The 14387-nt window shown below is 31.7% G+C and overlaps 3 protein-coding genes and 1 long non-coding RNA gene across 5 annotated transcripts in view; 1 reads left to right on the forward strand and 3 right to left on the reverse strand.

Annotated features, from left to right (window-relative positions):
* Positions 1-1018: 1018 nt before the first annotated feature.
* Positions 1019-4316, reverse strand: LOC105111402 (glutathione S-transferase L3-like). 2 transcript variants are annotated; one of them, XM_011006744.1, is made up of 10 exons: positions 4148-4313; positions 3969-4052; positions 3806-3866; positions 3626-3712; positions 3064-3162; positions 2875-2977; positions 2713-2792; positions 2424-2531; positions 1513-1593; positions 1019-1400 (listed from the first exon to the last, which is right to left on the reverse strand). In XM_011006744.1, the coding sequence occupies exons 1-10, from the start codon at positions 4162-4164 to the stop codon at positions 1395-1397; spliced, it is 726 nt and encodes a 241-aa protein (XP_011005046.1). In that variant the 5' UTR covers positions 4165-4313; the 3' UTR covers positions 1019-1394. The 2 variants fall into 2 exon arrangements, with proteins under 2 accessions (XP_011005046.1, XP_011005047.1); XM_011006745.1 differs by lacking the exons at positions 1019-1400; positions 1513-1593 and adding an exon at positions 2120-2150 and having other exon boundaries at positions 2398-2531; positions 4148-4316.
* A 4378-nt stretch (positions 4317-8694) lies between these two features.
* On the forward strand, positions 8695-10128 carry LOC105111404 (uncharacterized). The gene is made up of 3 exons (XR_839602.1): positions 8695-8884; positions 8959-9603; positions 9825-10128. It is a non-coding gene; the product is annotated as an uncharacterized LOC105111404 (long non-coding RNA).
* A 197-nt stretch (positions 10129-10325) lies between these two features.
* LOC105111403 (hydroxyacyl-thioester dehydratase type 2, mitochondrial-like) lies at positions 10326-11896 on the reverse strand. Its single transcript, XM_011006746.1, has 3 exons — positions 11245-11896; positions 11033-11148; positions 10326-10950 (listed from the first exon to the last, which is right to left on the reverse strand). Exons 1-3 carry the CDS (start codon positions 11536-11538, stop codon positions 10839-10841), a joined length of 522 nt encoding a protein of 173 aa, XP_011005048.1. The 5' UTR covers positions 11539-11896; the 3' UTR covers positions 10326-10838.
* A 2384-nt stretch (positions 11897-14280) lies between these two features.
* The window catches only part of LOC105111411 (uncharacterized), a 4611-nt gene continuing 4504 nt past the window's right edge, over positions 14281-14387 (reverse strand). Inside the window, exon 6 of the mRNA XM_011006755.1 lies at positions 14281-14326. Within this exon, the coding sequence (XP_011005057.1) occupies positions 14281-14326 (46 nt within the window). The remainder of the gene's footprint in view (positions 14327-14387) is intronic.

Here is a 14387-nt window from a genome sequence, read left to right on the forward strand (position 1 = left end):
GTTTTTTTTTTTTTACTTAATCTTTCCAAAACATATGAATTATTGATTTATTATTGATTGGCATTACTATTTACTACACGTATATGGCAACGTTTTCTAAGTGGTTTTCAAAGCTATCCATTTACAACGCTCTTTTTTTTTTCTTTTTTTTTAATTAATTACAATTTTTTCTGTTATCATAATTAGGAATGGAATTAGCAGCTTAGAAATCAACAAATATAACATTTACCGTTACTATTGTTATTAGCCATTAGCTTCTTTAGTAATTTATTTAATGAATTAATTTGAAATTTTTATTTTTTCACTTACTTTAAATTAATATATTTTTAGTATTTTTAAATTATTTTAATGTCCTAATATTAAAAATAATTTTTAAAAAATAAAAAAAATATAATTTATTCTATTATCATGTATGTAGGGAGAGAGTTGTCCTGTGATTTGCAATATAAAGTAGCGTTTAGTAGTTAACTGTCTTGTGATATAAATAACCGAAGAAAAAAAATGTTGTTGGTTCAAGAGATGGAAATAGATGTAAAAATATAAAAATAAACTTGTTTTTAAAATAAATTTTTATATTTATAAAACAAAAAATACAAAGGGAATATGTCTTTAAATACAATATTTACTATATAACTAAAGTAAAAAAAAAATTATCAATTTTTTAAAAAAATATGTAAGTTTAATAAACTCTTTTCATATTTTATTTTGTATTATCTACGTCATGTTTTTTTTTTTTGTGGTTATTGAAACCAAATTGTACCCAATACCTTGAATGAATAAGTTTGGACCAGTAAATATATAAAATATAACAAAAAGATGCAAAATCTTTACAAAAGGACAAGGAGAAGGGTAAGAAATGGCGATCATTGCCAGTGCCTGCCTGCACGACCACCTGCCATTGGCATTGCATTTATTTGGTCCCAAACTGATATATTATCAGGCACCGTCAGTTTAAACGGGCCATGGCATTTGTATCTGCGAGGCGAAAGTCTTCAATAATTGATTTTAGAGAGAGAGAGAGAGACAACATAAATTCTATTAAATAGAGATGCTGTCAGCATCTCTACAATAGTGCCCATAATAGGTGCTAAAGCAAGACAATCTTGAAAGTATAGCGAGCACACTAAACAAGGCATGACCCTTGAACTCAAAGCAACAGAAACTTACAAAGCCCCCAATACATACAGTCACCAAATTAACATAAACCTGGCTGCTGGAAAAGCCCAGAGAGCTTCAACTTCTATTATTTACTAGAGCTGTAAGTAGACTATCCACGGAGACCCGACCATGATGCGCAACCAGTGGACATTTGCACCTCGAGTGTACAAACACAACCAATCTTATTCAACTATGAGACACCTGGGCCCTTATTCATCACAGTGGCATTTTAAAATCTAAGCCTGCAGAGCAATGATAAAGAGGAGAATGGTTACTTAACCACAGCCAACATTAATTTGGAGGGAAAAAATGAATAGATGCTATAAGTATATCAAGATGACTTTGGTGCTTTACCAAAAAGCGCTTCTTGAAAAATTCAACCAGCTCTTTTGGATCAGTTTTTGTCTGCTTGTAAGCCTCAATCTTGTTCACCTCCTGCATATGGAATACTGGTTCAGGACATTGTGTACTAGAAAATCTAGCTCCAATGCTCAGTTGCTCAACAGAAAATGATTGCTCATCATAAGCTTAAGAAGTGGACACTATAGATGATGCCAAAACAATAACTATACATGATCCCAGTCATGCAAGATTGAAGATCCAGCAAAACTACTACAAGCAGAGGGTATCTTTAGACCAAAAGAAGAAGAAGAAACGGTGGGTAAGGCAAGGGTACAGAACCAGGCACTCCAGGGAGGAACAAAGTGCAAGAACATGAGACACGGATCGAATTAAAAATATAAAAATAAAAGCAAACACTTGAAGCAAAAGATTCCCAGAGCGGAGTTAGCCATACAATATCAAATGGATGGATAAAACAAACAATCTCGGCAAAGAATAACTAAATTAATGATTGGATGACCTGGTAAAAAAAAGAAGAAGCAAACACTTGAAGCTAACGATTCCCAGAGTGGAGCTAAACATATAATATCAAATGGATGGATAAAATAAACTATCTTTGCAAAGAATAACTAAATTAATGATTGGATGACCTGGTAAAAAAAAAAAAAGAAGCAAACACTTGAAGCTAAAGATTCCCAGAGTGGAGCTGAACATATAATATCAAATGGATGGATAAAATAAACTATCTTGTTAAAGAATAACTAAATTAATGATTGGATGACCTGGTAAAAAAAAGAGAAGTAAACACTTGAAGCAAAAGATTCCCAAAGTGGTATCAAATGGATGGATAAAATAAACTTCTTCGGCAAAGAATAACTAAATTAATGATTGGATGACCTGGTAGAAAATAGATTCAAAATTACCTCAATCCAAGCTGCCAGTTTTTGTCTGCCGGCAGTGATATCATACTTAAAAACTTCTAGCAAGAAGATATTGAATCTTTCAACAAATGGGATATAGGCTATGTCCACCTGAGAACAAATGATTTTTAAACATATAACTGACACACTCAAATAATGTCGTAAGGCAATGGTCAACCATCCCACATATTTCTGAATTAAAAAATAAGATTGCACCGTGATTGTGCTATAAAGTGAACGATTCAACAAATAGAATAGGTTCAGGCTCTAGTAATATTAAATTAAAACATACCAAACTGAATTCTTTGCCAAGGAAGAATGGCCCATCATCAAATTTATGCAGAGCATTTTCTAAGTGATCAAAAGCAGGACCTGATGCAAGTTAATGATTAAAGTTAATCCAGTTTGCATACAAAACATTAGGCATAGAAAGAGAGGAATATCTGGATTTTACCAGCTTCCTTCGCCACGTCTCCCTTGAATGAAGTATACACTGTACCGTTGAATTTATCAGTGTAGGAGAACAACTCTTCAGCAAACTCTTTCTTAGCAGGATCCTGAAGAACTTTTCTTTGTTAACTTTGTCTGTCTAAGTTGTAGGAGAGTTTTCATCAAGAGTGCAACAGAATTATCTGCATCTTACCTTGGGGAGAAGAGAAGGTCCTTCAAAGTTGCTTTCTAAATATTTAATCAAATCAAGACTTTCCCCAGTAATTTTGCCATTGTGTTCCAATGATGGTACCTATAAACAAAAAGGGTTTTCTAATCCAACAAGAAATGATAAATAATGCATAGGTTGAACAAATGACAATATGCACTTGATGTAACTAGGTATCATATTAGTACTAACACCAGTTATCCAAAATCTTCACGTATCCAAAAATGACAACAAAGTTGCAGGAGTTTTCAATGGAAAATTCATGTAAGATACGAAGAGCAACAACTCAGTACGTAATTTTATCAGGCTAAACTCAGTAATTCATCAGCTTTATGTCCACGCCATTTTAATTCCTGACCTATATATGTGTAGATTAGCACTGCCACCATTACAAACAACCTGACGAAATAGAAGCATGCTAGACTGATACTACAAAAATAAAAAGAAGAGTAAACAATTGTGTATTAATTCTTGATCAATAGGGTATGAGTGACAGGGTGATGATAGAAGGAAGCACTAATGGAGCAGTAAGAATAAGAATATTGACCTTATTTGGAGGGTAAACTTTCTCTGGATACCAAGCAGGCCTATTTTGAAGGATTAGAGGAACTAACTTAATCTCATCTTGTAATCCCTGAATCCATCGAAAAATTAAAGATTAAAAAAATAAAAAAAATAAGCATCCTTGATATAACTGAAGATGATGATGATGAAATGCAAAAGATACCTTGAAGTTCCTGGTGATCCAAACTCGCTGGGCAAATGGACACGTGTAGCATGTATACAATCTTAAACACAGCACAACAGCTAATTTTAGAAACAAGATTCTTACGATGTACTATCAATCAAACACAACGCGAAAGGGAAAGAAAGAAATAAAGAAAACAAACTTGGTAGTTCCATCAAAGAGTGGAGGTTGCTCTGCAGTAGCATCCAATGGTGGGGGCAATTTCTCTGGTACGCTCTTATCCAAACTTCCCATTTGGAAAACAAACGGAAAATTAGGGAACTCACTAAAACAGCAAGCAGCAAGTTGCAGAATATAGAGAAAGCAGGAGGAGATTCTTACGCAGAAGCAGTCGCCATGGATTGGGATTAGTGCAAGCGGTCAGACTCGTTTGTTTGGTTGGTGAGTAATATGCGTGATCTGGTGAGCAAGACTGAAGGCTTGAGAGGGCTTTTATAGGTACAAAAGAGCAGCGATTTGGGAGTAAATTGCGTCCAAATGCAGAGCGGGCTGGGCGAGTCTGCATTGCAGTCAAAAGTTTGGATTTTTTAATACTTTAGGAATGGGTTTAGGAATGTGTTTGTCTTGGAAATAGGTCTTCGGCTGTGATTTGATACATACATATATATACATATACACACACACACACACACACACATATATTGCAGTAAAAAGTTTGGATTTTTTAATACTTTAGGAATGGGTTTAGGAATGTGTTTAGTAGGTCTTCGGCTGTGATTTGATTTGATATATATATATGTGTGTGTGTTAAATTATAGTTAGTTGTATTTAAATATATATTTAACAAAAATTATGGTTAAAGTTTATGTGGAGTAAAATATACATGTATAATATTTGGTATTTTTATGAAACTCAATTAAAAAAATATATAAAAAATATTACACAAAAACAAAAGTTTCTAACTCAAATTTTTAGCAAGTTTCCAAGCATAAAATGCAATTTAATTTATTATTAAATATTTTATTGTATTTCTTTCACTACAAATATAAAAATTAGTAAAAAATAGATACAGTGCTTGAAAACATTGTAAGAAAAAAACTAATTTATTTTTTAAATTTTTTTAATTAGATGATAGAAAAAAAATTAAAAATTAAAAATATTATTTTAATATATTTTTAAATAAAAAATACTTAAAAAAACAAAACAAAATACCACCTACATTAAAAGTGATCTTTGCAATGACGTAATTACATTTAACTCTTCCAGGATCTTCGTTGGGTGCAGTTTCGGAGGCCAGGTTAGGACGAAGGGTTACTTTGATTTATCTTCGTAGGTTTTTGAGATTATTTAGAAAAGAATTTCGTTTTGTTTAACGAATAAACTAATCCACGGATATAGCCAATGTTGAATAAGAAAAATAGTATACGAAGGAGGACAAAAGAAACCAAAAGGTTGGAGGGAGATTCGTTCATTTCCTTCACTTTTAAAATTTACACCTTGAAACAACACTCAAGAAAATTTATTAAATTCCTTTAATTACACTAGACTGCAATTTTAAAATAGTTCGAAGATGAATTTCATTTCATTTGATGTTAAAAAAAATAGATTTAAATATAAATAAAAAAAAATAAAAAAATACGTGTAAACAATTCCATAAAATAATTAAAATATGCTATAACGGCTTGGCTTTTCACTGCAGCAATGAACAATAAAAATCTAAGTATTTTTTCATTTTAATACTTGAGATTTTTTATGAATTTTTTAATTTTGAATTTTTTTCTTTAATTTTATCATTCAAGTTCAACAATGGATTTACTAGGTATGAAGTTTTATAATTTATTTCAATTTATATTTTATAGAGTTATCCTAAATTTATGGCCTGAGTTGCAAGTTTTATAATTTATTTCAATTTGTATTTTATAGAGTTATCTTAAATTTATGGCCTGGGTTGCAAGTTTTATAATTTATTTCAATTTGTATTTTATAAAGTTATCCTAAATTTATGGCTTGGGTTGCAAGTTTTCAAATTAACCATGTTGACTTGAGTTATTTTTTGTTTATTTTTTATTTTTTATTTTTTAATTTTATCTTTCAGCATTGAATTGATTGAAAATCAGACTTTATAATTTTTTTAAAATAAAATAAGAAATAAAAAAATACAAGTTTTTGGTTTCACTTTCTCTACAAAAATATACTATAGGATCAATGAGTGGATTTAAGATTTCTCTATCAACATCTTAACCTAGAAAGAGTAATCTTCCTTGATCAAGTTGGTTGATTATAATCAAATTATATCTCTTAAAAATTGTACATGCATCTTTTGATGCATATGATTTATAAAATATCACAAAAAAAATAATCAATATGTAGATCTCATTTAACTAATAACGAAGGGTTTTTTTCTTTATTTTTTAAAAAAGATGGTTTTTTTACCCATTTGCCTATAAATTTAAAAAACTCATTAAACTTATCAAACTAACTTCTCATTTATGTATTCCTTTATCATGATCCAATTCAAATCATAATAACATTCTCTTGTTTCTTAGTAGGTTTTTTGAATTCTTTTACGTTTTTTTCTCTACTCCGAGTAAAGATCTGCTTATTTTGATTTGTACATATAAGGAAAATGCTTCAATATCGTGTCTTTTTTCTATAACTTTCTTTTTTTTCAATTCATTTCACTCTTTTAGTAGAATATTTGATGTATTTATCAAATTATTTGATTGATTATAATTAGTAGTTTGAAATTACTCCAATTTCTAATTTATAAATAGAATATGATACAAATAGTGATCATGGATATGATATTAATTGGGTTTTTCTAAGCGGAGTCTGAATACTTTATTTTTATAGTTTAAACAAGCTAACCATAAATTATTCTAGTTGATAATATTAATTTGAATACCTCCAAAGCATATATCTAATTGCACTTTATAGCTATTTCACGCTCTAATTTTTAGATGATTTACTCAAAAAAAATTTGGTGAAACAAAGGATATCTTAATCGGGGTAGAGAACGGGTAAATCTCATAATAACTCAATATCTTTGACAAGTTGTGCTATGTGTCAATATAATTTGAATTATCCTATTTGGGATTTTGAAAACAAACTTTTAAAACACCAATAGACATTAAATGAAATCAAAAAAATAAAGTACTCTAGGTCACTTTGGTGTAAAAGCATAACAATAAATATATTGTCTTAATAATATTATATCAATTTATTCTTTTAATAATATTATATTGGATAATGGCGTTTGTTTTGTTATTTTCATGTTTTATTTTATTTGTTATCTGTACATATTCAATAAGTTCACAACAAAGAAAAAAAAAAGACAAAATGAATGAAACAAGCTTCTTATTAATAGGCTATATGAATGATGAAATCTTTCAAAAAACAAGGTATATTTTGAATAAACCAATTCATTTAAGACCATGTAGACCAGCTTTTTTTTAATTCAAAGATCAACTTCTTATTTATATTTATATGTTTGTATATCAAGAATTCTTTACAAATGAAAAGATGTTAAAGAGGATTCTTACTTTCCAAACAGATCATCCTACATCTATATATAAACATTGATTTATCGAGGACATACAAGACAAGCACTTTAAATTATTGATTTATCATGAGAGATGGCTTAGAACCAAAAGTTCATTATCTAATGAATTTTTATGTTATAATACTCTAATGAGAATGATCAATATTTATCAATTTTGTTCATATCTAACAGAAGGCTATTAGATTAAATGCCAAGATATTGTTGAGAAAAAATAATTTTTCTAGATAAAATAATTCATATAATAAAAGAAAGGTTTCTCATTCCTTACCCTGAAGCTATGAAATAAAAATTAAATGGAACATAATTGATTGGATATTCCAGTTAGATATTCAATTTTTTCGATTTGAATTATCCAAAAAATACCTTATCCTATATTTTATCAAGAAAATAGACAATCAAGTCTGTTTTATTCAATAGAAGCTAAAATGAATGAATATAATAGTATAATAGGTAATAAGGTCTCAAATAAGAATATATATATATATATATATATATAGAGAGAGAGAGAGAGCAAATACAAATAAGAAAATGAGGAGTTTTTTTTGTTAATTTTGATTGAAATGCAATATATGAAAATGTTTAACATGATATTTCAATCGTTATAGATTTTCATAGAAATGTTAATAATTTGTTTTCAATTATTATGTATCTAATATGAAAAAAAAATATCATAAATATTCAATTATATTTAATTTTTTATTATTAAAATTTCTTTAATGAATTCTTAACAAGATTTCATCACATTTATTATTATTTTTTCTTCAATCATATAAAAAATATTGAGACTTGGACAATTTTTATTGTAAAAGAAATTATATGAATCATGAAAAACAATTTTAATAAGAAAAATACATTTTTCTCTTATAATTTTATGCATTGTCATTGTCTACTTTTATAACTGTTTAATAATTAAAAAAGGATTTCAAAAGACAAGGTCATGAACCCAACCAAGAACATGACATAGGATGGATTAACTTAATTTGACCTTTATCAATCTAAAACATTGATTTATTTTTTATATAAAAGCAGGTAAACTAGCATTGTTTTATTTTTATTTTTTTTCTTTAAAAGCTAAGCCCATGTTTTTTTCAGGTTATTCGATTTGCGGATGCACCCACTAGATTGGCGACGTCATATGGAATCTACTTTACCAGCTCATCATGTCAACCCACCATGTCACATTAAGCAGCTGACTGGTGACTTCAAGTTCTACTCTATTTGAAACCAATTTTGGCTTTGCTTAGTTCTTGTCTCCCATTTAATTTGATATGAAAAAAAAAAATACTGTAAATTTACTATATTGCCTTAAGCGATGAGACCCAAGAAGAGAATCTCCCCCGTTCCTTCCGCCACACTTCCCCTCACTTTCCATGACTTTCATCTACGATAGATCTCTTAAATTCTGGATTTCAAGCTCGTGGCTTGATGCATGGTGGTGGTATCATGTAAGTGATGTGGTTTCAAGTCTGTGTAAAAAGTCGAAAGTTGTAATAATTGATGGGTTTTGAAACGGGAAGGTAACGATAAGAACTGGAAGGAGCTAGGAATTGCTGGGGGTGGGTATACAAAGTTATTTATACGGAAACCCATTGGTGATTCTGCTAAGAACTTTTCTTAAAGGAAAATGAAGAGAGAATTGAGAAGAAAAGATGGAGAGAAACGCAGCATCGTCAAGCTGGGATTCTTCCGTACCTTCTTAATTTTATTTGACAATAAACAAGGCTTGATACGCGTAGGGAGACAAGCCAGATGGGTCGTCACTTCAATCCATATCTCTTTCTGTAGGTAATAAATAATAATTATGGAAAAAGCTAAGCTCATACAAATGCCTCCTTATTTCCCTCGCCCTTTTCCCCCCGTTAATCCATGAAGACTTTCTGTCGCATAGGCTGCTTGTTTTGTATCTGGATTTACCGGCATTTTTTTTTAATGGCGATAAAAGATACAATTTCTTATCCAACATTGACTTGTGTCTATTGAAATAGTTGGCTGAGAATAACCCCGAGGTCAAAACCTTTCTCGAGGACATGGAGCACAACCTTGAGAAGGCTCATGTCACTCTTGCCCACAAGCGAAGTCAGGGTGTTACGGCTGTAGCTGGCAACGAGCTTTTCCTTCATCAAAAGGTCCCTGTGGAATTGACTGCCCTCCTTTTCACTGATGAAATGGCAGCTCTGGAAGCAGAAATCGGTTCTGTTGATAGCGAAAAAGCTGTACCGAAAAATTAGTGGCCCCATGTTACCACATGGACAGGAGAAAAAAGGTAGCCAAGAGGGTCGTGTCCAAGTGGTTGTTGAAGCAGCTTTCCTTTTTTCGAATTTAAGTTTGAGTATCAGTGGGAATAGGACTAAAGGTTTGTTCCCTTTTTATCTTTACTGGATTCTTTCTATCTTGTACACTTATCATCCTCGTGGTACTTTACTTATTCAGTAAGATTAATCATGATACGTACAAGCTAGTCCGAACACCTACATTAATAAAAAAAAAAAAAAAAAGCCAAAGATTGCCTCAATTGCTTCTGGAGGGAAAAGCAACGCGATTTGAAATCAATCCACCCATCACCATATCCGGCACACTGGGATTGTATCGAGTTCTTTGATCGTTCTTCCTAAAATATACATGTCGAGGAATGGTTTCGGTTGGATTTTATGTAAAAGTTGTCTGAAAAATTCTGTAGGTGATAGGGCATTAGACTACGATGGTTTCGCCCAAGAAACAGGTGGAAATTGAGTTCTGCTCCTGAAAATTTGTATACACGCAGGCTAAGCAGAATAACAAAGCAAATAGAATTTATTACTTACATGTCGTGTCAATTCTCTCGACTTCTTTATGCTTTGCATAGGCATTTTCTGGACCATCATCATTAATGTTGTTATTATGTTCTCTATTTCTTGGCCCAGTCTCAGCAAAACCAGCTAATCAGTATTTCCAAGAGCAAAATGATGCATGTAGCGGCTAAGGCAAGTCCATGAACGGAGTAGCTAAGAAAACGCTTACTGACAAACAATTCATTTTATTGCAGCTCTTCTTTGCCTCAGGCGAATATGACTCTCTACACTTCCGGTTAAAGCGAGTCAAAGATGGTAATGCAAGGAGCGAGCTCTGAACTCTATGAGAGAGCCTTGAATGAAACATGTACTAATGCTTTATAACCTAAAATAGGAGCACTCCAAGAAACCTACAAGTTTATGCCGGAGCACGCTAGTAAAAGAATTCGAAGAAAGCCAGTTTTTTTTTTTTTAAAAAAAAAAAAACAATCTTCACCAATTCCACCACCAAGTCAAATGCAAGTCCATAGACTAGCCATCTCCCTCTCTCATGCGCCGACAAAGATATGGGACAGGACGGCGAGGGAAAGAACTATCCTTGAAAACAGCTAAAAGAGTCATCAAATCCATTGGCCTGTCTACCAAGAGGTCCAAGACTCGTAAATTAGAAAGTAATCAAAGCAAAGCACCTTCAAAATTTTTAGTCTGACAACATCCATCTGCGCCCTTTGCTGAAGGTTCATCAGTCCACAACATTCGCCTTCTCCGCAGCTAGATTTGGTAAAATCGCCACAGCCTCTCCATCAATAACGAGAAGCTTATCGTTCTTGAAGCACTTTGTCGAGAATTTGACTCTGATCATTTAACAACCAGAAACCGAGTCAAGCGCTGCTATCATTACTTCAGGACAAAAACAGAAAGCGTAATGTCGCTTACATGTATCTACTCTTGTTTTCTCTTATATTAGTAGCTTGTACCTCTCCAACAACTGCATCTCCAATATATACAGGGCATTTATAATGTAGGCTTTGAGAAACATATACGGCTCCAGGCTACAAAAGTTTGGCAATCTCAACATCAACTGTCAATTGAAGAATGAAAAGCCAATAACTTGAATCTTAATAAAGAGGGTAGGAGTCATGACTTACAAAGTGAGATGCAATAATCCGAGGAAATAGAGCAGCAACCAGCATTCCATGGACAACCCGATCCTCAAATCCAGCATTCCGGGCAAATTCAGAATCGAAATGCAATGGATTGGAATCATGACTCGCCTTTGAATATTCAGTAACGTCCTCGTTTGTGAATATCCTCGTTTGTCTTAAAGTATCTCCGGTTTTCAGAACCTGCCGTGGAGGCGGGGCTGTCCCTGAAAAGTTTCTCGTACAAGGGACTGAACTCGAAACCAAACTTCTGATAAGCATCCTGTTTCTACTAAGCATTTTAGCAAACACTTGGAGTACGTACCAGCAATTGCTTTATTATCAGTAAAAAGGGAAACGGGTTCGATGAAAAGAACTTGCTAATCAGCAACAAGCATTTTAACAAACATTTGAAGTGCATTCCATCAAGCATAAGAGTAGTTCTAAGGTGGGGTGAATTTCAATTTGTGGTGGTTTTTCAACACGTTTTGTTGACGGTTTCTAGTAGCACTCTATGGCTTGTGATTCCAATACAATGCCATTTTATTCAGCTGTGTGGAGTTGAGGCGGAAAGGCTAGTCACGTGCCGGCGCTCCACGCTAAAAAAAAATGCAATCACCGGCGACTTCTCACGGTCTCACCTATGAAAAAAATTCTTATTGCGTGACAAAAAATATATATATACTGCTTTAACGCTAACCACATCATTGATATAAAGGACATACGTTGTGTGGGAAGAGCTTTAAAAAATTTTTATTTGATAATATAACAATAAAATTGCTTTTTTATAAAGAAAATAATAATTTCAACTCTATTTAAAAATATAATTTTCTTACATAATTTCTGCCTTCTTAATCCATTTATTATTTTTCTTTTAAAAAAACATATTTTTCCTTGGTTTTTAATCTGATAAGAATAAAAAATAATGAGAATAAAAAAACAATAAGAATCAATAAGATATTTGATTGCTTTTTTTAAAATTTTTACTAAATGATTTGAGATTTGAGATAAAAATAATAAAAAATTTTAAATAAGAATATAAAAAAGGCAAGAATCCCATTCAAAAATAAAAGCTAGTTTGATTGATATCCAACAAAATAATATATCAACTCTAAATTTTAAGTGAAAAATAATTATGATTGTGAAAGCAATCTTAAATCTAAAAAAGAAAATCAAATAAAAAATAAAAACAATATTATGAAAACTAATGATAATTAAAAAGCTAATGGTAATAAAAGCATGGTTTATTGGATAAAAGCTAATGGTAATTAAAAAAATATTAGGAAAGATTCTAATTACTTGAATTAAAAAGAAATAAATAAATCTTCTTAATCAGAAAACTCCCTATTTTATTTTTAGTTTGATAAAAATGTCTTTTTATTATAAATATTGTTTTTTATATAAAAACTTATTATGATCGCGAAAGCAAATTTCAATTAAAAAAAGTCATGAATCAATTATTTTTATGCATTTATAATAATAAATAGATGAATAACATAGCTGAAAAATTATTTAAAAGATTTATAAAAAAATATTTTATTTTTATATAATATCGATGAGAAAATTTATAATTATCCTAATATAAATAATTCTTTTTTAAATTATGCATATTAGGCTAATATATAATTAATTATAAAATAATTATTAGTATTACCATAAAAGTTTAAATCTTCTTGAAAACTATGATGTTATGTTATTTTAATAAATTTATTTTTAAAAAAACTTATTTTAATTTTTTTAAGGTTAAGGGATATTTAATAAAAAGTTGGGTACATATGGACTTAGGAGGGCAAGTCCATATACCTAGCCCAAAAGAAAACCCCGGAGATCAGAATGTCACCATCCGAATTATTACAAGAAAAGATGTTCGAACAAAATAAGATTTATAACCCCATGAATAATTAGAGAAGTGTCTGAATTAAGCTTATTCGGTTGCCATAGCTTAACTTGAGCTTGCTTCTTGTGAGGAAAGGAAATACAGAAAGGGGTCTGGTTGCTGCATACATGTAAGCATGGCTAAGTCGTTTCTCCATGCACTAGTCAACGTCGAGTTCTGGTATTTTGTGTCTTGTTTCCCGAAAGAGAGAATCTTGGAGGATGCCTGGGAACACGTGGAGAAGGGTTTTTCTGTCACCAAAACTCCTCTTTTTTTCTTTTTTTCTTTTTCCTTATTTGGAGGTCTATCATGCTATAGCTACGCTGTGGTCAGCGGTTCATTTTTCGGTTTCACAATTATTGACTTTTTTTCAATCAATCCAACGGACGCCCCGCCCTAGACAACATTTTCTCAGAAGCCCATATCAAAGCTAACAATATTCTCAAACAGATGCCTCCATAAGTCTAGCTTGGCCTGGCATTCACGCCATCTTTGATGAGTTGATCCCAGGGAAATTCGAACTTCGTTTAATGTGGAGAGCTTGCGTGTCCTGGACCCATGAGTCCATGACCATGTATAAACAAGGCATAAATATCTAAACAACGGGAAAAACTTCTAGTGCATATCCAGGCCAGCAGCCCGCACGGTTCATAAACTTACAGCTAGTGTCAATGCACAAGCACGGCGAATATTTTGATCAGTCATTTCCTCCCCAAAGAACCCTTTATTTTGATTAGTTCGCCTTCGTTACTTGTCTGAAAGTGTCCGTGATTTTAAAAGCAGCATAATTAATTGCACAAGTAAGCAGGGGAAAACGAGAGAGGGGTGTCCATGTCGATGATACCCTAATGGAAGCAGGCAACTTTCCTTTATACCTTGTAACTGTTGTTGTTATGACCTTTTAGTGTGTGTTTAGTAATACAATATAGGTGTTTTTCACTTGAAAATGCATCAAATTGATGCTTTTTAGGTGTTTTTTATTGGTTTTGACATCTTCATATCAAAACCATCTAAAATCACTTTAAAAATCATCATTTTGATGCTTTTATTGTCTAGACACGCTTTGGAAAGCAATGAAGCTTGTATTACTAAACAGGTCCTTAAATGCACTTAAAATCATGTAATATGGCATGCATTCCCAATACTAAAATAGCAAGAGAATACAGTTACTTCCAGTGGCGTGAGATCTTGATCAATGTCAGAGGGCATAACCTACGCAAACAGGTAATATGAAGAGGGGTGGTAAAAGCATTCAATGAAGCTGTATTACTAA

Source organism: Populus euphratica, unplaced genomic scaffold (genome assembly GCF_000495115.2).
Source record: "Populus euphratica unplaced genomic scaffold, PopEup_1.0 scaffold355.1, whole genome shotgun sequence".
NCBI classification, from domain to species: Eukaryota; Viridiplantae; Streptophyta; class Magnoliopsida; order Malpighiales; family Salicaceae; genus Populus; species Populus euphratica.